Here is a 26,254-nt window from a genome sequence, read left to right as displayed (position 1 = left end):
TAGAAATTGAAGATTTTTGCAAATTGTTAGAGTATTTAACTCTCGACTTATTATTTTTTCGATAGTTACTTTCAATGGCAATTTTGCAAGATTTTTTCGTTGGCCTTTTATTTTTGTTATTTTTCTTTGCTTGCGCTTATTTTGTGTTTGCATAATTTTGGGCGCAGCAGCGGTCTATACGTGTGCGTGTGTGTGTGTGTGCTAGGCAAACAAGGACGCGTTTCGCTCTTTGCATTTTGGGCAACAATAGCGTAACGCAAATCGAACGCAGGTTGCACACACACACACACGTGCAACATGCAACGTGCCACACACACACACAGCAACAACAACAACCATTGTTGCAAAGCATAAAAATGCAATTTCAGTCATAAAAATACATAAGAAATTGCTTAAGTGCTGACTGGCTCGACTGCCAGGGCTCGCTGCGCTGTTTGGAATTCGATAAATTATTATCGATAACTTGCATAACAGCTGCAAGCGAACGCAAACAGCAAAAGTTTGCAAAAACTCAAATTGAATTCGAAATGAAAATCAACAAGAGACGTTTGCTAACAAAATATGCCAAGTCAAGCGTTGGATTTTAAATGCTACGCCGCAATTTTTTCTTCTTTTTTTTTGGGTGGGGGGGGAGGGGGGCTGTGACTTTGCTTTTGGCAACTTTTTTGCATAGCAGGGCCCAGAGCCAGGGCTGAAGTTGTGCGTTGTGTGTGCCGTGCGGAGCTTAAAGGCTCGCAGCTTACAAAACTGAAGCCATAATAATAACGCTATGCATATTTAGTTATAGCGTGGTGCTAAAAACTTTTTTAATTAATTAGTACGTGCATGGCCAAAGCCAAAAGCAAACGCCACATAATGCACATATCTAAATTTTGTTTGGCAACTCGTTTTTGCTTGTTGCACATTCGTTGCAGCCAACAACAACAAAAAGCCAAATGTGTTTATGGGCTAAGAACAAAGTTTGAGCCACACACACGCACACACAAACAAGCACACGCAGCTGTTTGGCCAGCAAAAATAGTTAGTCTAGACCGGCTAATTAGATTTGCCGTGCAAATGATTACAGTTGGAAACAGAACAATAGTCAGCGCACAGTTTGACAGGCACTGCTGCTGTGAGTGAGTGAGTGTCGAAATGATGTATCGAAAACATCGATAGTTAGTGGGCGCAACAATCGATGCTTTAAAAAATAAACAATTCTTGCAATCTAAACAATTTAGAGAGCTTATAATTAAAAAAAATATTATAAAAAATGTTAAAATAAAGTGAACAAGTTATTTCGAATACTAGGATGACTCAGTTCTAATATTGTAAATAAATTTCACTAATCGATAAATTGAGTATCTTCAAACATAAAACATTAAAGGCGCAATATCAAAACTTATTGAAAATCTTTAATTTCAATCCAAACATAAAATAATGAAAACTTTCATTGCTGTTAGTAAATTTATTGAAAATAATTTGGAAAATTTTCAAAATACTGGAGCTAGAATAAAAATTCAATTTCAATTGCCTATTGTGATTATTTAGAAACAAATCAAAGCAGCTCAATTTAAATTTTCTTAACAATTAGAAATTTCGATGTTTTCTTCTATGTTTCAACAGTTCTATTGCTATTGCTATCAAACTGTACTGCCCCCATTTGTAGCTTGTGATGCATAAAATTGTTGCATAATGTTTCAAATGTGTGTGTGCAAGTTTCATTTGAAATGCGTGGCATGCAAATGAGTTTATAAAGAAAACGCATAAAGCGAGCAGCAGCAGCTACTGCTACTACTACTACTAACAACAACAACAACAACAACAGCAAGAAGCGTAATGCTCATAACAATTATTATAAGCATAAACATAAGCATAAAAATACTTATATACAAATTGCATATTACGTTGTACTAATATACATAAAACCCACATTCTCTTTTCACTCTACACCAACAACAAAAAAAAATTATATATATATAACATAAATGTATTAAAAATTATATATGTATATAACTGCAGCACGGGACGCAACCAGCCACCGATGTATACGGAAACATTGCCCGGCGAAAGTTTGGCTCTGATGATATCGTCCTTGTCGAGTGAAATGGGCGGCCAATATTATTGCACTGCCTCATATGCAAATACTGAATTGCTACAGACGAGCGTCACAATTAAAACTTATGGTGAGTAGCGCAGCAGAGAAATATATACAAAGTGCATGGGCGTAGTGCATAAGCAATTAACGGGGGGCTAATGGTGATTAAAACTACAAAATAAACGAAATGCATGCGTATACATGGGTGTAGTCAGTAAGTAATTAAGGGGGGCACAGTTATTTTTTTTTTCAGAATAATTATAATTTTCAACAAATGTTATACATGAGCGTCGTCAGTGATTCATTTTTTTGCCTAGTATTAATTATAAGCTCACACTTTTAATTCCAATTATTAACATCTTGGCTGAAAGGGGTCTACCTCCTACGCCCATGTGTTGACTACACTGTTTTAACTGCCAGCTGATTCACTCTGCTGCACTGCTGACTGCAAATAGCTAAAGTTTTTGGCATCAGTGTGTACTACAAGCAATTCTTGTCGAAACTTTCTGAAGCCATAAGCTAGATGAGTCAACAAGCAGCTTAACCTGATTGCGCTTGCAAAATCCAAAGCCAGAGTGTCCAAACATCTTGTGGGCAACAGTAACAAACTATTATTGGCTTGAGGGCGTTGAGCTTCATATAATGAAATATTAGTTTAGTTCAATCGTTTTTGACAGCTAAAATATATTGAAAACATTGAGCACAGCAATAAAAAATAGACTCAAATTAATAAGTAAATTATGCTGCAAAATAAAAACATTTTATTTAATAATACAAATACAATATTCAATGCTGGCTCTTAGTTCAATCAGTTTTAATTGAATCTGCGACGCTCTCGTTCAGTTTTCATTTAATAAATGTTATTTGAAATTTAAATTCGAATAAATTGTTGTACAACATTAGCAGACAAATGCTTTTTAAACTTTGCTACAAATACACATTTATTTAGTATACAATATTCAGTTAAACAATTGTTCTTAAGTCACGTGCTCTGCTGCAATGGAAAGTTTTTAGCTGCAGTCAAAACAAAACCCACGCGGCTCGTACGATGCGCGCTGCTCTCTAAGCAATAGAGCGACGCTTTCGTTCAGTTGCAGCAGCGCAGTCGATCGAGCGCAAGCGAACGAAAGATGCGCGAGCAGCGCTAACGCTCTCTGAGCTGCTCGTTCAGTCGCAGCAGCGAAGAGAGCGCCTACGAACGAACGCGAGCAGCGCTGCGCTCTCGCTAGCAAGCACACTTAAGCTAATTGGCTGATGAGTATAAGTATAAGTATAAGTCTTTGGTATAAGCTATGGCTCGCGCATTGACTGGCGCTCACGCACTCTGATTGGCTGGCGCTTTCAGCTTCGCTTCTAGCACTGAGTTCAAAGTGTGGGAGATCGCGCTTGAGCTGTTGGTGAATAAACAAGCAGTGAATGAGCTGCAAGTGTCAATATTATTGACTTACTATGTCAAACTAATTATTATTATTAAATTTTGCAATTAATACGCTGCGCAGAAATTTAATTTTGAAAGCTTAAAAGTTTGTTAAACAAAATCAAACAGTTATTAAAATTTTATATAGAAAATTTAACGAGTACACTACAGTTAGTTTTTTGGTTAGCAGCGTCGACTTGACTAGTAAATTTTATTACTTACGCTGGTTCGTAACTATTGCAAAGGCAAACAATAAATATGTACCAAAAAAAACAATAAGAAAATCAAACTTAAAACAATGTAAGCTGCAAGGAAAACTGCATTGGCCAAAAAGAAAAAAAAAAAAAAAAAAAAAACAAAAAGTGAACACATAAATGATGCTGAAGTGGAAAAACTTTTAACAAGATTGATTTTTCTAAGCAATTTAATGTGCAACCCGCAAAGCCAAGCCAAGCAAAAGTTGCAAGCATTCAAGCAAAGAGCAAAGTGTGTCTGTGTGTGCGTGTGTGTATGTTGAATTTACAGCCTCATGTGTGGCACGTTAACTGAACCTTGCCTGCTTTGCTGCAGGCGGCAAGCCTGTGAGTTATGGTGAGTTTCAACTAAAAAAAAAAACAACTGAAGCGTAGCAATGAAAATCGCATCGAAGTCAATTTGAGCTGCACATATTTTCACATGTGCAACAATTTGTGCCTGCAGCTGACCGAGCGTTGCAGCTGCAAACTGCAAGCTGATTGCGAGTTGTTCAAGCCTACAGCATGTTGCTTCTGCCACATGCCGCATTCCCAAAGCGCTCTCTCTCTCCCTCTATCGCTGCTTTGTGCTCAGTCTTATTTGCTATTTGGCGCGCGCTTTGCCAAAACCAATTAGGCACGCTCAACGCACCACCCAAGCCACGTTAAACTGATGTTTGAGCTTAAACAGTATTGGTAAATCATCAAAAGTAGAGGCAGAAGCAAGCTACAAAAAAGCAGCAGATTGCAGAACAGAACAAACATCAGGATATAGAAGTTCAAAATGGAATAATGACAACTTTATATTAATTTTTAAGTACAAAGTCAAATTAATGATATTCATAACTTGTTTAAAGTTAAGACTTAATGCTGCCCAGAATCTATTTATATGAAAATTATGAAATTGATTGCAGCATTAATCAACAGCAATGCAGTTTACATTGCTGAGCACTGCTTAACAGTGTTGGTCAAGCATATTTCAGACTTTCCAAATTCCAGCTTATAGCCAAAAATTTAATCTATTTAAAAGTAAAATAAATCATCCAAAAATTAAGCTTAGTTGAGCTTACAAAGTGTAGAAAGAAAAGAAAAAACTAAAGTTACAGCTTCGACTTTTCGTGTTCAATTTGTGATTGCGGATCAAACTAAAGTTAAAGCTTGCAAATAGCTAAAATTATATTTTAACAATTTCTTGAACAATGCTTGGCGCGTTTAAGTAATGGCTAGCAACACTAATTAGTAGTATTGTTTACGCTATAAGCTACAGTGTTGATTAGTGTGCAATGTCTTTAAAAATCTTGAATGATAATTACTGCAGGAACTTTTCAATTTGCCAGCACTGTACTCGGGCATAGCTCTATTATAGTCTGGAGCTGGCAGCAGCAGTGAATTATGTAGGCGTAGCCACGCCTACGCATGCACACACACAAACATAAATAGATAGAGAGAGAGCAGAGGCAAGCGATTGTGTTGACAAGTCACAAGTTGCATTTAGCTAAGCAAATAAGCGTCAAATATGTCCGAGGAGCAAAGGAAATGAAAGCAGACGCAACCAGAAGAGTAACAAAGAGAGCGAGGGGGAGGTGCGAGGCATGTGTAAAGTGCGAGAATTTTAGTGCTTGCAACAAAGTACTTGGGGCACAGCAGCAGTCAAATACGAGTGCTCAACTGGACTCAAGCTGCTGCTGCTGCTGCTGCTTAATGTTTGCTTGTAGGTGTGACACACACACACACACACACATGCATGCCACGCATGCTTGCATGTACTGCATATATGTATGTGTGTGTGTGGCATGTTGTTTGTGCCACTCACAGTTTAATATTTCAATATTTATGCTTTTAATAAATGCATATGCTTAAAGCAAACTTCCGTTGCTGCAGCAACTTCCGCATGTTGCATTGCTGCTGCTGCTGCTGTTGCTGCTGCTGCATGTTGCAAGTTTTGTGTACCAATGCAACGCCATTTACTGGAATGTCACATGCAGTTGCAACATAACTATTTAATTGTTTGAATATCTCCCTCGATCCTTCGTTGTTAACAGAGCTGACGCATGTGCCAAATATTTGTTAAAGCGCCAACGTAAGAGATAAAATATTTATACTTGCAGCGCAAGAAAGTATGCTATGTATTTCTGAATACTTTTAAATGAATTTAACTGTTGCAATTTTTATTTTTTATAAGTTTACTGGTCAAATTAATTTAGTTTTGAGCTATTAATACAATGCGCGCATATTTTAGTGCTATTAACTAATATATATTAATAATAGTTAGTAGTTTAGTTAAGGATTTTCAAGCAATTTTAAATATATAAAATAATTGGTTTACAACTTTTGTAGAATTTCTAAAGAATTTTATTATTATTACATATAAAATAATATTCATTTATATATTAGGTTAGCACTTGTGTAGGATTTTTAAATAATTTTATTATTATAATTTTTTCTGAAATAATTAATTAATAATTTATAAATAAAATAATTTTATACTATACCAGCTAAACAAATATATTAATTTCGGATGTTTTCTTATTCTTCTAAATCGCTTTTTTGAGCTTGATAAATCGCTTGTAATCGATTATATCGATAACAAATTAAACAGCCTAGCTCTGCATTATTTATTTACAATTATAAATGGGGCTATTAATATAAAAACGCTGCTTTGTTGCTGCTTTAATAAAATCACTGCAGTGCTTTTAAATATTTAACTCAAACAATTCGTGGGCTGCTGCTGCTGCAGTGCGGCGTCGAGTATTTACTTAAGAAGCAGCAGCAGCTCCTGCTCTGCTCCTCGTCCTGCCACTTATTGTTGCTCTTAGTGGTATTGAGTAGAGCTTTAAGTTTGTCTGCATTGTTGCTGGCGCTGCGTCAAGTTCAAGTTGTTGGCCAATTTTGAGTGGCAAGAGAGCGAAAGAGACAGAGTGAGTCGAGTCGAGTCGAGTCGAGTCGACTTGCCTATTAAATTGCATGGCTCTGTTGCTTCGGTCAAAGGGACAAGCGTCCAAGCATGTGCCGTTTGTTGTTGCTCTGATTTTTAATAACCTGCTCTGCTGCTTTGGCGAGTTTTCTTAGTTTTCGTTTTTTTTTTTCTTTTTGTGCTGCTGCTGCAGCTGCAACTTTTTCAATAAGTTACAAGTTGTGTGTGTTTGACGCCGTCGCCGTTGCTGATGTCCTTTGGCTCCTGTGCTATTGGCTGCTCTCAAACTAATAATGAAATCGTAAACTAGTTCATCTTATTTTATTTTATTTCATTTTATGCTGCTGCCCAGTCACAAACTGTTTGAACAGCAAAATCTCACACGCAACGACAATGCAACAGCAGCAGCAGCAGCAGCGGTGTGGCAGCAACTAGCAACTTGCAACATGCAGCTTCGGTTTGCTTTTTGCCTGTGCGCAAAGTTAAAGAAAATTTTCGACAGCAACTTTTATTTATTTTTCGTGTGACTCACAACCAGCGCCAGATATTAATGGCAGGACGAGGGCGGGTGGGGGGTGGTCAGCGGGCAGCTTACACTGCCAATAAAATTGCGGAAAAATAGAAAATGTTTTTCTCCACACAAAGCTAAGCGCTGAACACCTTTTTTGCTTTTTTGCTTTTGCTGTTTTTGCACGCCGAAGCTTTGGACGCTGCACTTTGCACTCAGCACTTGGCTCTAAGCAGCCCCCACTTCCATGTGTGTGTGTGTGTCTGAACTTATGTTTGTATTTGTGTTTGACAGTCAACAGACAGTTGGCAGCTAGAGCGAGAGCGAGTGCGAGATAGAGACAGAGACAGAGACAGACAGACAGATTGCTTGTTATTACACTGATTTATAAATAAACTGTAAAATTGTTGAGCTGCAGCTCACATATGTTGCAAGTCCAGAGCTACGACTTGGCTGCATGGCTATGTTATTTCTAATTTTGGTGAGACTTTGCCACAAAACGATCTCCGCAATTTCCGCAACGGAAATGAATATTAGAACTCAAAGGTTTTTTTCTGCTAAAAACATTTCACACCATAGCTAAAAAAAATACAATTTGTGTTACTAAAATCAACAAAAGCGAATAGTTCTATATTAAAGTTATTTTATTTAAAGTTGCAACTATACAACAAAACGAAGTTTAAATCTTAAACTATTCAGTTCATGAAGAAATTTATTAATAAAGTTTTAGAACTGATTTTGTTTTTATTTTTGTCGCACTTTGCTTTGATTTTTTAATTTTATTCAAACTGTTTGCATTGTTTGCTTGAAAAAAAAAAATAATATGCGAACTTTCACAAGCAAAAAAGAATAATCGAATAACGTTATTAAATTTAAGTAGGCAAAAATTTTAACTTAAACCTGAAGTGCCACAGAAATAAAGAAAAATCAATTAGTAAATAATCGAATTAAAAATTTTTAGGCAAAAAAAAAATTATTCATATATATGAACTGCAAAGATTTCTATGTCTGCAACTTTTTTCATTCAAGAATGCGTTAAAAAAAAAAATTAATTTTAGAATTGTAGTTAACATTTAACTTAGAGAGGTTTTGTTTAGAATTGAAGTTGCAGTTACAAATAATAAAAAAAAAATATATTAAATTAACTAAGCTTTGCCTTATTATTTTGCCTTATAGCATAGGTAAATTTTTTGACTAAATGTTGAGCTTAATTTAAAATTCTTTGGCTTGCAGTTTGCAAGATTTTCAATTACAAAAAGTTTTTTACTAATTTCTATAAATTTATAACAAGCGCTGCTGCATTGTCTATGAAAAATAAACAACTAAACGCTCTAACACGCAAGAGACGTGCTTAAGTGCATGACTTACATGAAAGAGGGAGAGAGTGAGAGAGAGCTGCGTGTGAGCGAGACAGCAAAAAGTTAGCAAATGTTCAAATGGTCAGCATAAGGTTTTGTATTTCTTTACTCAACTCTCTGCGCTGCTTTAGTTTATATTAAACAAGCTGTGTGTGTGTGTGTGTGCGTGTGTGTGTGTAAAATATTTTTAGTTTGCCGGCGCTCAGCTTCGATTTGCTGGCTGAGTGACTGTGGACGCTGCTCCAGCTCCAGCTACGGCTGCTGCGCTTGTCCTTGCCCCTTTTGCCTTTTGCTAAGCTATTTGGCATTGCCTGTTTGTGTTTGGATTGTGCTGGTGCGCAAGTATTTGATTTAGGAATTTCAGTTAGCAATTTTTTCAATTTTCTGTTTGCCTGCAACAGAGATTTATTGGCATGCCAAGGCGTCTGTCTCGTCCTCAAGTCGTCGTACTCGTTCAGTGCTGAGCGTTGTGTCCGGCTCGGCTCGGCTCGTTAGTGTGCCAGCCAACTGGCTGATCTGATGTGTGGCAAGTGGCGAAAGGTCAGCAGCCTTGGGGGCGTCCAGGCAGTTTGTTTGAAATTATATTACGTATACGCCACTGTGTACATACATATGTATTGCATTGGCATTGGCAGCTTAACTTTCAACTGTCGACTGTGTCGACTCGCGCTGCAGCAGCAAGTCAAACTGTTAGTTAGATTTGCTTTTGCGAAATTTGTTTAGCCTACACAGCGAGAAAAATAGTAGACAAATTCAATTTGTTCAACAAATAGTATTTTACTCAATGAACTAGCAGCTGTTAGGCAAACTTTAAATCAGGACAATGGGGTTTAGTTGATTGGAATTCATTTTATTTAAATAATTATTAATAAAATTACGAAAAATTTACAATTATTAATTGGCAACGATTGCTAATAATGCGCGAAAACAAATCAAAATTCAAAAATTAATTTTTGATTTTTTAAACAACAAATTTTAGCTACAATAAAAAAACGTTGTGCTTAAATATTTATTGCTATATAAATACAAATAGTTGCATTTATTTTGCATAAATGTATTAAAAATTATCAGATTAATTCACATAAAATATTTTTGATTTTGAAATAATTTATTTTGATTATTCTGAAAACAAATTTAAAATTGTGCGACTACTTAAAATACAAAAATAATTTGTTGATTAATAGTTTATATATTACACTTGTAAAATAATTAAGATACAAAAAATAAATAAATATTTTGAATATTATTTAGTCTACAAAATATTTTGAATAATTCAATAAAAATATTTTTGATTTTGAAATAATTTATTTTGATTGTTACAAAAATAATTGATTTGAATTTAATTATAATTTTAGTTATTATATTATATTTTGTAAAATAATTAAGCATGCAAATAAATAAATATTTTGAATATTTATTGAGCAAATCTTAAATCAGATAAATTCAAATAAAATATTTTTGATTTTGAAATAATTTATTTTGATTATTCTGAAAACAAATTTAAAATTTAAAATACAAAAATAATTGATTTGCTTTATAATAAATAAATATTTTGAATATTTTAAACAATCCTAGTGTCAAATGATATTGAGCGAAAACATTTGTTATGTTTTTAAAAATGATAATGGTTATTACTTTATACTAAACTCAACTGCGTGCTCGATTTTGCTTTGTACATCGTTTTAACATTTGATTTGATTTGTTTGCTTGCAGTTGCTATAACATGGACAAATGCGCCCGAGAATCAATTCCCCATACTGGGCGATGACTACGTGGTGAAGTGCGAGGTGAAAGCGGATCCCAATCCGACCATCGATTGGCTGCGCAATGGCGATCCGGTAAGTGGCTCCAAGACGAATGAAAGCGAAATTTAATTAACTAACACACACTCCACTCCCAAAACAGATACGCACTGATGCCAAGCATGTGGTGCAGACCCATGGATTGCTCATACGCAACGTATCCGAGGAGGACGACGGCATCTACACTTGTCGTGCGGCGGTCATTGAAACGGGCGAACTGCTGGAGCGCACCATACGCGTTGAGGTCTACATACGTCCGGTGATAACGATGCTGCCCAGCACTTTGGAGGCCGTGGAGGGCAAACCGTTTGCCGCCAACTGCACAGCCATAGGCAAGCCGGTGCCAGAGATTAGCTGGATTAAGGACTCGGCGCAGCTGAATGTGGCCAATGCGGATCGCTTTAAGGTGAATGCCCTGACTGGCCTGCTGACTGTCAGCAATGTGGTGCAGGAGGATTACGACACTTACACCTGCATTGCCAAGAATGCCGCCGGCGTTGTGGACCAGCGCACCAAGCTCAATGTGCTGGTGCGTCCGACTGTCTACGAGCTGTACAACATCACCGGAGTGACTGGCAAGGAGGTGTCGATTGCTTGCCGCGCTCGTGGACGTCCCGCTCCGGCCATAAGCTTCCGCCGCTGGGGCACCGAGCAGCAGTACACGCCAGGCGTCCAGCTGGACGATGAGCGCATCACACTCACTCAATACTTCAATGAGGAACGTGGCGAGAGCAGCGGCACCTTGCGCATTGCGCGCTCCCAGCGCACCGACGATGGCCTGTACCAATGCATTGCCACCAACAAGGGCGACACTGCCTTCAAGACTGGACACATCGCTGTGGAATTCCCGCCCGATTTCAGCCACATGAAGGAGCTGCCGCCTGTTTTCAGCTGGGATCAGCGCAAGGCCAATCTCAGCTGCTTGGCCATGGGCATACCCAATGCCACCATCGAATGGCGCTGGAATGGACGCATCATCAAGGACTTGTATGATACCAATCTCAAGATCGAGGGCACCGGTCCACGCAGCGATCTCATTGTGCATCCCGTGACGCGTCAATATTTCTCCGCCTACAAGTGCATCGCTACCAATATCCATGGCTCGGCCGAGCATGACATGCAGCTAAAGGAGGCACGCATACCCGAGTCTGTGTCCGCCGCTGTGCCGCGCCAGGTTACGGCCACCACCATTGTGTTCGATATACGCGGCCCACCCACCGAGCTGGGACTGCCCATTTTGGCCTATAGCGTGCAGTTCAAGGAGGAACTCAATCCGGACTGGTCCACCGCCCTGAATCGCACCTGGTCCCCCGACTCCCCGTACATTGTTGAGGGCCTGCGTCCCCAGACTCGCTACAGCTTCCGTTTCGCCGCCAAGAACCAGGTCGGACTAAGCAACTGGGGCGTCAACCAGCAGCAGTCCACCCAGCGTCGTTCCGCCCCCGAGGAGCCCAAGCCGCTGCACAGCCCCGTCCAGAACGACAAGGAGGAGCCCGTCGTCGTCTCTCCCTACTCGGATCACTTTGAGCTGCGCTGGGGCGTGCCTGCCGACAATGGCGAGCCCATCGATCACTATCAGATCAAATACTGTCCAGTAAGTTCAGTCAAAACTGGCTATTTATAATAGATATATATATATATATTAATTTTTGAATTAGTAGAGCGCAATTTATTGATATAATTTTTCTATATAAATTTTTACATTTGAATTTGTTTATTGTAGTGCCAAATTTGTTTTTATGCTTTGAAATTTTTTTAAACTTATTTTTATTATTTTTTTTAATATAGTTTTTATTTTATATATTTTTTAATATATATATTTTTTATTTTGATAGAAATCTTTCTATTCAATTTGTTAATGCATTCAATTTCCTATTTTTCCGTTGTTCAATGTTAGTCTTTTATTTTTTTTTTCATATATTTTTAGTTATTTATTTTTATTAATGTAAATTTATTTAATTTTATTTTGTTATGTTATCTAAATTCTATTTGCAATTACTTTGAGTGTGAATTTTTATGATCTGGTTCATATTATATTAAAACTTTATTCCTATATAGTATTTTTTATTTATTTTATTTATGTTTTTTTTAAATATGTAACTCAACTTTTAGTTTTTAAGCTTTTAAGTAGCAGTTTTATTTTATTAATGCTTTCTATTTAGTGCTTTTCTTTTTTGTAAACTTATTTAAACTTAATTATAATTGCATTATTAGCTTTAATTTTGTTGAAATAGCATTTTAATCCTTGTTTTTATTTAAGCCAAGCCAACTAATTTGAATTATTTTTTGTCGTTGCCATCTTTAGGGCGTTAAAATGGCCGGCACTTGGCACGAACTGGAGAACGAATGCAACTCTGTTGAAGTGAGGGAGACAACTTCCTACCAGATGACCGAGCTGAGCGGCAACACTTATTATCGCATCGAATTGAAGGCACATAACACGATTGGGTATTCATCGCCAGCGGCGATTATAATGAAGACGACACGAGGTGAGTCCGATTCAGCTAATAACAATCTTGGCACTTTGCTGTATTCCGCCGGATTCAATTCTGGCGTCAGTTCGCTACACAAACAACTCACAACAACAACAACATCAACAACAACTACAACAGCAACTACAATCATAACGCTGGCCACAACAATAAGCATAACATTATTTAGTGTCCTAGCCTCAATGTTAGTCTAAAAAACAACAACAACAAAACAAAAGTAAAAACAGCAACAAAATTCGAATTCGAAATATTTGCATTCAAATTGAGTACAGTAGGCTCCAAAACAAAATTCGAAAGTCAGTGAAAATTAAATTGAAAGAAAAAAACAAATATTTTTGAAACGTAAATTACTAAAGCAACACATAAAGATTACAATATTTATATAATATAAAGCATATATATATATATATCAATAACAGTTATATTGTTATATATTCATATACCGTTATGTAACTGTAGCGAGTACCAGCAATAATCATTGCATTACAATTTTTTAAGTGTTTAATTTCTTACATTCTCTTTTTTTTCATTAGCCCTGCTAAGTTTCAGTGCAATACTCTCTATGATTTCCATAAGTTCTTTAGCTGTGTGTGTGCTAAATGCTTAGTGCTTGAATTTTCAATACTAGCAATTGTTCAATAATTTGTGTTGTGCATTAAAAATGTTTAATTGTTGCATGCCTAACCTCAACAATCTAATGAGCGTTTTCCAACACTTACTCGACTCTAGAGTTTTATGTACATTCCAAACGTAGTAAATGTCACAAAAATGTGCGAGCAGATGCGCTCTCTCTCTCTTTCAGTCCCTCTCTATCTCACTCGTGTAGTTGAGCAAAAGATTTTCAAACATTTAAGGCGAACTCGCATTTATTGTAACTATTTGTCCTGCTCACACACACACACACACACACACTCTTAAATGTATTACGTGTGCTCCTCTGTCTGTCTCTCTTTCTCTCTCTCCCCCACTCTCAATCACTGTCTTCTTTGTGTGCTGTCTTTGTGTTTTGTCCCAGAGAGAATTTTAGTAATTTAGCAATTTAATGTTTTTTTTTTTGTGACTATTTAAGCATTTACTTAATTATTAAATAATAAAAAGCGCCGCAACCCACACGAATTAAAATTAACATCACAATACAATTGAAATTCTTGAAAACAATCAAAGCCGATTATAGTTTAATGCAAATAATAAAAAGCAGTTTCCCCCCCCCCGCGTTTAATTAAGCTCAATTTAATTTAATCTACATTTTATTATTAGCGTTTTTTTTCTTTTATATTTTTGTGTGTGTTTTGCATTCATCACATTTCAATTGCATTAATATGTAATCTATTTTATATAATTAAGTAAGTACATGCATATATATTAAATATATGTAATGTGCGTGAAATATTTTAATGTAATAATTTTAGTAACAATGCCTCTAATTTTGATTTGCCTTTATTTAAATTGTATGCTACTATTAATTATTTTTTTTTAATTCAATATATCTCCTATGTATGTACTGCGCCTATTTCATTAGTTAAATGTTGTATTAAGCGAAAAAAAAAAAACATATTATTAAATTTAAATTTTTAAATTGACAAATCAAAATATAAATTAATTGAATAAACACATAATACAAAACCAAAAAAAAACAAACCAAACGTAATTTTTTCAATTGCAACTACTTTCAGTTTCTCTCTCTCTCTCTCATATATTTTTTGTGTCATACATTGGCGTATGTTCGTTGTCTCTTTCGCTGTTGCTCTGTCTCTATCGCTATCTCTATCTATGACTATTGCCATCTCTATATTTATTACTTTAGTTTTAACAGCTTGTTTCTTTTTCTCAATCATCGATATCATACATACGCGTATGTATTTGTAATTTGTTTGTTTTCGTTTCAATAGCTTGGCGTAGCTTTAAGTCTCTCAATGCCTCTCAAACTGTATGTGTGTATGTGTGCGTGCGTGTATAAGTTCTCCAGCTCTTCTTTGTACTAACTAGTTAGTGTTCATTCTTCATACATTCATATTCATCATAATCACAAATAAAAATTAATTAACTGTATTTATAATTTATTGAACCTAATTTAACATTTAAGCATTTAAGTCTAACCAACAAAATTTAGTGTCTGCATTTAATCAATTAATTAATATAAAACATATACTAATAGACCATAGTGAATACTGCGTTATAAAAACACACACAGTGCGTTTAAAACTGTACAACATGCTGTGCCTGTCAAACTACCTAAAAACTAAAACTCGTGTATACCCAAACTACCAACTACCAACTACTACTACTAGTTCCACAGCTACTAACACACATACACACACAAACACACACACACATGCATATATACACATATATAATAATTCAGTTTGAGTCTAGTCGATATGTATGTGTACTATGTCGTCCTATCGTCTTGATCTGTGCGGCTAATTCAAAAACCAAAAAAAAAAAAGCAAGCAAGAAAACCAACAAAAATATTCTTTTGTGTGTTTCCTTTTCTTCCTTTTTTCTTCTACTACTTTTCTTTGTTTTTTCTCTCTTTTATGCTATGTGCTAATATAAAAAATAAAACAAAAAAAAAAAAAAAACAAAACCCATGTAAAATCAAATTTAACAAACAACAAAATTTGAATATATCGAAATTCAAAATGGCTGCTGATACAACAACGACAACGACAACAACAACAACAACTACAGATAAGCCCTATCCGTATTCGAATGCAGCAGCTTTGAATGTAGCGTCATCGATTGCACTGCTTGCTGCACTGCTTGTCGTCGGCGGCTGTTAAGTGCCCAACTGCTTGAGCGAAACGAAATGGAAATAAACTTACAGCTTAAAGTTCTTTGCTGCGCCTGCGGACGAGAAGTGTAAATAAGACACAAAAAACAAGAAACTTACAAAAAAGAAAAATATTCTATATACTATATGTCTAAGCATTATGTATACTTGCATGCGTGTGCTCAAAAAGAAAAAAAAAATATACATATATATACATTATATGTTAAAAATACTAGGCTGGGCACATTGTTGTTATTCCATTTTTTTTTTGCCTAATTTTAAATACCCGTTTATGATTCCATTAAGTGTACAAAAAACTGCTAAAATGCCAAAATAAATATTTAAACTAAATGTACTTAACAAATTTAATATGTAAGCATATATGCGCATATTATTATTATTTAGTTAAATATATATACTATTGTTCATTTGTCACTAACCCCCCAGTTCAAACTTTTTACATTGCCTTAGCCACGTGTCTACCAATAGTATATTCTGGATTTTGATCTGGCATATAATCGATACCACAACTTTGCAGGCTCTGCCTAATAAGCTGTTTGTCCTTCAACTTGCAGCTTTGTTTTGCAAATATTTTGACGTTTGGTTCTCACACTCACAGACAGACACACACACACACACGCACACATATAAAAATCTTCTTTTTATTTAATATTCTTATACAGGGTGTTGCTTTATTCTTGTAATTTTGCATGCACAATCAACTCTGCAGCAATAAAAAGAACATTTCAAGACAAGCCAAGACATGAAAGCTTTGAAATCGAACGACATTACACTGAGTTACAGCTTATCAAAGTTTAATATTTTACAGCAAGTTGTGTTGTTTGTTCATAGCATCAATAAATAAAATGTAGTCTCATTTGAACTTGTTTGCCACGCTCGTCGAATTATTTTTAGCTGACTTACAGCTTGTCAAAACTTGAAATTATGATTATGAACCGTTTTTAAAAAATTTAATATTAACCTAATCATTTGCCTTATTTTTATTTGCCCACCTCACTGTAAAACTACTAATAACGTACAATATAAACATTTGCGAACTTAAGCTTTTAAAATATTAAGCAAATGAACGGATATTAAGCAACTCCGGACTGACTGGCTCGGCCTGGACTCGCGTTCACTCCCTTATACAGCAGCAAGTACACCAAATAAACGAATTTGGTAAATACCCAGTGAGGTTCAAAGCATTATTTCTGACTTTTCTCACTATAAAAGTCAAAACGGTTTGTTCAAATATTGCCATATGCTTAAGTTTCACAGTTGTTATTAAGCGTATATTTCGTTAAGCTTATGGCGAGACCAATCACATATAAACGTGACAAACTAATTTGATCTAATCAGCACACGGACGGCATAGGACTTCCCCAATTCAAAGATATAGCCAGTAAACCACCACGTTTTCAAAAACTATGACCTTACAAACAAGTGGCAAATCTCCGTATACATAATCCGCATAACTGTGCAATTGAAGTGCGAGAGTCAGTATTTTTTTGAGTAACACGTTTGTAGACTCACCATTGAAATTTAATAGGTAACGACCCAACATCAGCACCTTTATAAGTACGGGGATATACAATGAACATAACTATATATACAATGGGCCTTAACGTGCCTTACGATGGCCAAAGGACAAAGAGATAACATGTAATAAGCAATAATCAATTTTTTATTTTCAAGAGAATAATATAGACAGAAAATTGAGTGCATACCTTTACATGCAAAAATATATACACACAAATATATTATATCTATTAAATGTCGAAAACCAAGGTAACATTTAATTCCAATTATATTATTCAACTTTTAACTATATAAACAGGAAAGACGTTATAAGCATATAACATCTAGTAAGTTGGCCCGCCTAACGATGCTGAGCAGTTGATTGTTTGGGATTTCTATTTTTGGTTATCTAATTTGCAAGCAACAAATACATTATACTATCATTACTCTTAGGGTAAGTAATAAGACAAATACAGTCGAGTATCGCTTATGTCTCGGCCACATTTACATCATAAATTGTTGAAATAATAAATAAAAAAGCACCCATAAACTAATGTTAAGCTTAGGCTGCTAACAGTTCATTTTTTGGTAATAAAGCAACAAATCTTTAAGCGAAATATAAAATAAACAATATGCATAGATTCTATAAAAATAAAACTCGTATTCAATTATTTTGCTGGGGCACCATAAATAAACCTTATCTCAAAACTAATATTAATGTTAAAGAACGACCGCGCACAGCTGCCGGTACAGGAAGGTTAGTGAAGTTACAGCCAGGTAATATGGTATGCAACATTTACGGTCCACAACTAGACTATGATTTCTAGAAGCACACATCACAACATCAACATCACACCATGCAATACATGGGGACATCACGAAAAAAACCGATACTAGCATAGCTACACAGGCTTATCTACAACTAGTACTTTTTCAGCTTAGCATTGATTGCTAGAAGGTGAAATCAACCTAATCAGCATCATATATGACAAAAATGTTACTAGCCAGTACTTAAATGGATAATTTCGTTAATAACTAATTGAGCATTAACAAGAATCCGCACTGTTATCTTTGTTTACTTTAATCTAAATAAAAAAAAAAATACAGTAATAATTATTAAGTTTATTATATGAACTAACTTGGATTTTCACTATCTATGTATACTTACGCTTGGGGTCTCATATAAGCCCTTATTCTAATTATAACATGACCTAGATCCTACACATAATGGAAACATTAAAGCCTTGCATAGCATAATCTAGCGGTCTGCAACTCTCTTTGAGTGTTAAATAAAAAAATATGCTCAAACAAGTTATAAAACATTTGAAATAAATTCGACATTCAACTTTGAATAACTTGTAGCCCAATCTAATACTCTATATAGACATTAAAATAAATTTTGCTTAATTTTCTACTCATTGATTACATTTCAAAAATGTTATCGTTATCGTTATCGTACTGTACACTTACTCACATACGGTTGTATTCTCAATAAGCTAATTTTCTTGTGCTTTAAAAATAAAACAATCTAAACTTTTATGTTAAAATTTTAAGAAAATTATCAAAGCTTTGCTTGTATATTTTTGCTTATTTGGCATACTTATGCAAATTTATTCTAAGTTCTCTGCTTTCACGTTGATTCGCTTTATAACTGTCTCTTTCTAACTCCCACATAACTATCTCTCTCTCTCTCTCTCTTTAATTGTTACGCCTACGCTTATCCCATTCCACATTGTCAGGCTTGCATGTAATTTATTTATAATGCTTAATTTATAAACAAAATTTCATTAGTGTTTAATTATTTATTATTTTTAAATGTTTATGTTCAATTGGTTATGTTTCTTACTTTCAAATACACACACACAAAAATGTAAAATATTTTGATAAAACAAATTTCTACTTTTCAAATCAAAGTGTTCCCAAAAAAAAAAAAAAAAAACAAAAACATAAGATAAACTAAACCAAAGTTGTTAAAAATTATTTAAGTGGTTCTTGTAGCGTCAGTTGTGAAGTTAGTTTTCAACTGCTGTGTGGGTGCAAGTACAGTAAACACTTAAATAGCTGCACAGCAGCCAAAGATAATGTATGCCAAATAGTTTATAGCTTTAAATAATATTTAGTGCATATATAGCTTATAAAAAAAAATATATACTTAGAGCTATGCAAGTGAAACTGAATGACAATTTACTAATCAATTAAATACACACACACACACACACACATTGCACTCTCTGCACACACACACACACATATCACTCTTCTTTTGTCTCTTTACACACACACTTAGGCATCGATGTTATCCAAGTGGCCGATCGCCAGGTTCTCTCTTCGGCCGCCATTGTGGGCATCGCCATTGGCGGCGTGCTCGTTCTGCTCTTCATTGTGGATCTGCTCTGCTGCATGACCGTCCACATGGGCGTCATGGCCACCATGTGCCGCAAGGCCAAGCGCTCGCCCTCCGAAATCGACGATGAGGCCAAATTGGGCAGGTAAGCGTCATGAGCCATAGACTTAAGCTCACTCTACAGTGTTACCTACCTAATATTGCACTAAAGAAACAACAACAGACAATGTCGAACATTTTGAAAATTCCAAATTAAATGTCTGTTCCCATTTGTTTGCTCCCACTCTATTTGATTTGCACCCAACAAAATTCCGAAACTCTCGTAATAAAGCGAAAATTATCAACGACCGGACTTCGAATACAATTGGGTCTATGCGCGTCCAAAATCATTATTATTCAATCGAAACTCTTTAATATTTGTTTGAGAACTTCATACACTGCCAATAAATTTTTGATTTTCGTTTTCATTTTTGATTAGTGCAATATTAAATGTTTACACTCTGCTCAACACTATACAACACACACACACACACACACTATACTACAAAACTTGGTGTTCTTTTATGTTGTTCCCATTGATATTAGTTTGTTAGAATACAGCAATTGATGTTTTAATGCTAGCAGCTGTAATTTTTAAATATAAACTCGTTCAAAGTATAAATTACAATCTTAACTTGACAGTTTGCAATAAATGGAATTGTTTAAAAATTGTATTTATTGCAAATTTATTTAAAATCTTGCGTCCAACATTTTTGAAATATATTTTGTTATACATTAAATAATTTAAATTTAGATATTCAAATACCTTTGGTGCCTTTGTCCGTTAGCCAAAAACCAACAGTGCTTAAGTTGTTCATATATATATTACTATATAGTGTATTTCATTTGTATTAGTTCATTATCACATCACACACAAACAAACAGACACACACACATTGTTGAAAAATCTCTCAGCCTTTAATTCATTCATCATCTTCATCACATTTACCGAATCCATGCTATCTGTACTCTTTCAATTCTTCAACTCGTTTCCAACCTCCATCCAAAACAACACAAATATATATAAAAAAAAAAAAAAAAAAACAAAAAACCAAAACGAATCTGACAAACAAAAAAACAAATCAAAATTGAATTGAATGAAAACAAAACCATGAACCAAATTCACGATCTAACCAAGCAGTCTTTATGGTTGGCGTTTCCCGCTACCTTATTGCAGTGGACAGCTGGTTAAGGAGCCACCACCATCACCGTTGCCACTGCCGCCGCCAGTTAAGCTCGGCGGCTCACCAGTGACATCTCCATTGTACGTACCTATTGCATTAGCTCTCTCTGCTCTTTCTCTCTTTCATTTGGTTGAATTTGCTTTTGTAGTTACTATATAGCTGCTTTATTTTCAAATTGGCTTTATCTCACATGTACATACACATATATATACTTTCGATCATAGCGCACAGCCATGTAGCGTATTTAGCGTTTTATTTGTAGCATTTAGCTTTTTATTTAGCTGGGTAAGTAAGCAGCACACTACGCGTCTAGTCTCTATGCATGGCTTTGTCGTAGCATTAAGCTTTTGTTTGCGCACACTCTCAATAGCTAGCGCACGAAACTGCTTTGTGAACTGCTTGCATTTAATTCACTCTTCCCTACACTTTGCAGAGACGAAAAGGAGCCGCTACGCACACCCACCGGCAGCATTAAACAAAACTCAACCATCGAGTTTGACGGACGTTTCGTTCATTCACGTAGCGGTGAAATTATTGGCAAAAATTCGGCTGTCTAAGCTGCAACAACAACAAAAACCAAATGCACAAAACTTGCAACAGAGAATAGTATTGAACAACCAATAGCTGAGCATCACCAATCCGTAAAAATACATATATACATTAACTTATTTAAGCCGCACTGCTTAACAACAAATGAAAATGCCGAACAAAGTCAGTCAAGTCCAAAACCCCAGTCGGAGAGGAAGAATTCAACTGAAGTGAAGCCAAAGCCAAGTTGAAATCCATTCTTTTCAACTTTATATACTCTATACGCGATATCTAAAGCAAACATAAATAGTATTGTAAGCTCACATACAAATGCAAACAAAAACATTCTTAACTTTATAAAAACAACAAAAACAAAAACTCGATATGTCCATGTTGCTTCAAATTGTATTCGCTGCATAGCTTTTAAATTTCTTTTTGCATTAGCAGAGAGAATTACATAATGAAAAAAAGAAAAACTTAAATTAATGCCTTACCATATGAAGAACATGAAATATTACATTTATTTAGCGTTTAAAGAGATCATTGAAATTCTACTGTAAGTTTTAAGGGCGAATAATAAATTATAAACAAATATTAGTTTAACTAACTTAAACATGCCATAAATAAGTTTATGAATTAAGTTCAATCATTCATCTTATATTATGCATTTCAAAACCTTTTTTTTTTTTTTTATATGTTCTTAATCAAAAATCTTTAGTACTTAAAACACTGAATATAAGACTTACGAGCATTTGTTTCAAAAAAAAAAAACACACACACACGACAAATTTAGTTAAGGCTAACAATTATTTGGTTTCCTATGCGTAAATTGATTTACTTAAGCAACAGCACTAAATACACACACTATAAAAATATAAATAAATATTAAATATGCATAGATATATAAACATGCTAGTTCTAAAATAAAATGCTCAATGTAAACTTAAATGTTGTCCAAATTGCAGTTAAAAACGAATTGCTCTGCGTACGGTTACACTGCCACACAATTGTGTGTTTACAAACGAAAAATTTACAAATGTTACAGTTACAGCTTAAACGAAAACTGCACTCTTAGAAATGCCAAAAATTCATTAAATTTCTGAAGTATTTTATGTTTTAATCACTGTTTTAGTTTTTTAACAAAATTCAAATTTTTATGTTTCGAATTAATGTATGTGTATGTAAAAAAAAGAAAGCTAAAAATTTTGTAAGTAAGAAATCAAAACTTATTTAAATGATATATATTTAAATCTATATATAAATTACGTATATATATGTAAAGTGTACATGTATTTAAAATGTTAGTGTAAGTGACATTTTTTTTCTACACAAAAACAAAAAATAAAACAAACAAAAAAAAGGAAAAAACAAATGATATATACACCAGTGCATAATTAATTCAAATAGCAAATTAAACGTGTTTATTTTCAACACTATGCTCACATTTTTATTTCAAATTTTTGTAGATGTTTGCGAAAAGCTTTTGTAGCTTATGTTGCCAGTTAAGCCAAGCGCCTTGTCAGAGCTTTTTTACCTAACTATATAATTACAAATACTATACATGAAAATATTTAAAATAATTATAACTTTAAACTCACAAGCCAATATACATGTGTATTGAATATTGTCTAAAAAAATAAACCAATGGAAAAACAAAATATACTGAACTAATTTTGTTTGTATAACTAATCAATAAAAAAAAAAAACAAATAAAGAAAAAAGAGCTACACAAGATTGAAAATTCTACAACTGCTTTCGGAGCGCAGCATATGATATGTGGCCAAGTCAAAGGTGTAGCCTTTTTTTTTTTTGCAAAAAATAACATTTAAATATTAAAAGAAAACACAGAATTTAAGAAAAACTGATAAACCAGCGAGGAGGAATCGTTGCAAAATAAAGTCGTATTTACCAATAAAATATTTTGAAATCTTTTTTTTGGGAGGGCACATAAGTTTAAAAAAAAATTGTGATGCAGAAAAAAAGTTGCTGTAAGCCAAGGCACGATCCGAGCCGAGGCACTGTCTCAGTTCAACCATGTGAGCTGAGACACGACTCCAACGTAACCCAGCCGATACATGACCCAATCCGAGACACAACCCCAGTGCAATGCTGTGTGGTTCGAATCTCGGCTATTACAACAACAAATTACTAATTACTACAAGTAACAATATCAACCTGCAGCGAAATGTAGTCAGATTTGGATAGTATATAGTCCTTGCTGTGGAGCACCCTTTAACATGGTCCTGGTGCTCATTCTGCGCGTGCCGGGCGCGTGCCAAGTGGCCAAAAAACACCAAATCCGTATTTTCTCCGCAACTACAAGGACTATGCAGATGTTGGCAGGACGATAGTCCTCTTAAAGGACTTAAAGGAATCGTTTGGCACTTATTTCGTCCTGATCCTGTGAAGGATTCGGAAGATATAGCGTATTTTATGTATACAGAAAAAGCTGTTTTTCTCGGCTCCTGTAAGGACATTCGTGGTATATTCTGAAAGCTCTTAAGGAGCACTACCTGGACACCAAAGGACATCCGTGTAGTCCTTGTAGCTTCCGCATAAAAGGACATTTTGTGTTTTTGGGCCACTTTTTGTGACCCACCCCCTGTAAATTTTTTCATGAAATTTTTTTGTTCAATCCTGGATATCCTGGTATGCAGTTCGATAGATTCGATGCCAAGGAGCACGAAAATGCATGTCCCTTTTGCGACTGGAAGGATAACCAAGGAGCAGGAGCTAAAAAAACGTCTGTTTTGCATGGAAATTTTCCATAGGCTGAAAGCAAGTATACCCTCAAAATAAGAAGAAGAAGAAGTTGTGTCGTGTATAATAATTGTTTATTTATTGCCAAGGCAAATTGCTTTGGATACTACAATTTAGCAACTAGTCCTTATAGCCATTACATATAGTAAACATAAATATTGTTATCACAAATGATATTAAGGACTAAATACAAATGAATACAAATAAAGAATCATTTTTAAAGTTAAGCCATTAAAAATAATATAAATACAAAATATGTGCACTAATTTAAATAAAAGCAATTGATTCAGCATCCTTTCAAGCAGGATGAGCAGCTTTTGCTGTTGCTATTGCCGCGGAAAACTGATGTAGTCCTTACTCCAGTTAAGTCGGAAACTCTCCAGGATGTAGATCCGACTGCAGTAGCAGGTATCGTGTAGAAGAAGTTCTGCGCTCGCTGCAGACATGTACACATTGGTACAGTAAGCTGTAAAATAAAACAGATGATTAGGTAAACTATTTTATAAAAAAATGTAAATATATAGAAAATAAACTAATAATGCACACTTTTAATGATCTGACGCTTACCACAAGTTGCATAAAGTATTCACGCCGCGCTGACAGCAACAATTGGCAGCTCCTAAGTTCGTACTGATCTCCTTCAGCTTCCTTGGCCACCGCCTAGCTTTGCAACGCCAGCCAGTTCTGCTGCCTCAGATGCCTTTTCATGTTGCCATACTGCGGGACCATCTGCAACAGCTCCTCTTGTTGTGCCAATTCCTTATTCAGCCTTATCTACAAGTAACAAGAGAAATACATCAATCACGGCCAGCTCCTATTTGATCCAGCGTATCTTACTTTGTGGATTGATTGGGAACAGCCTGTCGCTACCGCTGCAGCAGCTGTAGTCGCAGCTGGACGACGACTATGTAGACTTTGATAGCTACAACGATAATTCATCTGACCAGCCAGCTGGTCATCAATGATCACTACGACTCTGATAAGAGCAGCTCCAAGAAGTGCAGCTGGCAACTGGTTAAGACCTTCCTAAAGTTGACGTGCAAGCTCAAAAAGAGCATCAAGCTGGTCGCCAAGCTGCCCGCCAGCACCAGCTCCTGGTTCTTCATCACATCCTGCCCAACGTCAACATCTGTGTGGAATGCATGTAAATTTTGCCTGTAATAATAAAAAGAAATAATGCAAGCATTATAAATAAAACTCGAAGTACTTTTAAAAAATAATGTTTTATTAAATTTTATCTTTTTGAATTTCTTATAACATACCTAAATCGAAAACACGCTTTCAATATTATTTATTTATTTGTTTTCGGTATTATGTACAGCCGACAGTGAAAGGAAAATATTTGCATGAAGCTATTTAAAATAAATAGATCAGCAAGAAGCAAGAGTTGAAAAACAACAAGAAAAAAAAAACACTCAAACAGATATGCATTAGTGTTAGTTATGAATAGCTCAATGAAATGACATTTACTGCCTGAGAATCAATGCTGAGCTCGCATACTTTAATGTACACTAAAAAGTCTTTATTGTGCTTAGAGAGGCTTATGCAAAGAACAGTTAGAAGCAAAAGCATTGAAGAGATAACACAGAAGCATTAGTAAGGCAAACTCAGAGCCTCAGAGCAAGGAACAGTTAGTTGAGCATTGAGTGGAAAAAGCAAAAAGTCCAAGCATGAATGAAAATTTCAAGGAGGGCTGCTTAAGCACAGCAAAAGTTGTATTTTCAATCATTAAACAATTGTAATTTGCTAGTGAGAGTATTGACAACAACCGTTATGAACTTACTTGGTCAAACCAGCGTTATAGATTGCTTATTAGTAAGCATGTGGAAATAATTAATTATCATTACACTGATAACTCGCGCACTGATTGTTCAATCGTTAAGAGTCCAAACGCAACTGATTTAAGTTGCCTACGTGCGTTCTTATGCACTCAGCCACCCGCAGAAGTGAGCGTCGCTGCCTGCTGCTCTTCGCTGCTCGTGTATTTCGTTCATCAGCGCTCGATCGCTCAGCGCTGTTGCTGCGGCTGAACTTGAGCATCGCCGTTTCATTGCATAAAGAGCGTTGTGTGCATTGTAAGATGAGTGAGTGCGTGAGTGGGGCTGCTCAGTCCGAATGAGAGAGCCTAGCCCTACTGTGGATCGTAGGATGAGCGTGAGCGTAAGTGGATTTTGTTTTGACGACTTAAGCTAAACATAAACAGAGTCATTTTTCTTCAATGCAATTGAGCCTACATACGTGCAAGTTTGCATTGATTAAATGCTCTTCTTTGCAGAATATACTGAAGCAGTCAACTTTCTGCGAATT

At 35.4% G+C, this 26,254-nt stretch overlaps 1 protein-coding gene and 1 long non-coding RNA gene across 6 annotated transcripts in view; one reads left to right on the top strand and one right to left on the bottom strand.

The window, feature by feature from the left end:
- Positions 1-21,785, top strand: part of LOC108606304 (fasciclin-2) — a 92,894-nt gene extending 71,109 nt beyond the window's left edge. For 2 of the 5 annotated variants that reach the window (XM_017996297.2, XM_017996296.2), the window contains 6 exons: positions 2,002-2,165; positions 10,221-10,345; positions 10,413-11,903; positions 12,615-12,798; positions 19,380-19,581; positions 21,093-21,784. In XM_017996297.2, the coding sequence (XP_017851786.1) occupies positions 2,002-2,165; positions 10,221-10,345; positions 10,413-11,903; positions 12,615-12,798; positions 19,380-19,581; positions 21,093-21,216 (2,290 nt within the window). In that variant the 3' untranslated portion in view covers positions 21,217-21,784. Of the gene's footprint in view, positions 1-2,001; positions 2,166-10,220; positions 10,346-10,412; positions 11,904-12,614; positions 12,799-15,492; positions 15,894-19,379; positions 19,582-20,652; positions 20,740-21,092 lie in introns of those variants that run through there. The other 3 variants (XM_017996294.2, XM_017996295.2, XM_017996298.1) reach the window with 3 other exon arrangements.
- Positions 21,786-24,212: 2,427 nt separating this feature from the next.
- Positions 24,213-25,824, bottom strand: LOC108606172. Its single transcript, XR_001915428.1, has 4 exons — positions 25,731-25,824; positions 24,785-25,102; positions 24,515-24,721; positions 24,213-24,413 (listed from the first exon to the last, which is right to left on the bottom strand). It is a non-coding gene; the product is annotated as an uncharacterized LOC108606172 (long non-coding RNA).
- Positions 25,825-26,254: the final 430 nt, after the last annotated feature.

This window comes from Drosophila busckii, chromosome X, assembly GCF_011750605.1.
Source record: "Drosophila busckii strain San Diego stock center, stock number 13000-0081.31 chromosome X, ASM1175060v1, whole genome shotgun sequence".
Lineage (NCBI taxonomy): Eukaryota > Metazoa > Arthropoda > Insecta > Diptera > Drosophilidae > Drosophila > Drosophila busckii.
The sequence above is the reverse complement of the archived record's forward strand: the minus strand, read 5'-3'. Positions and strand labels throughout refer to the sequence as shown.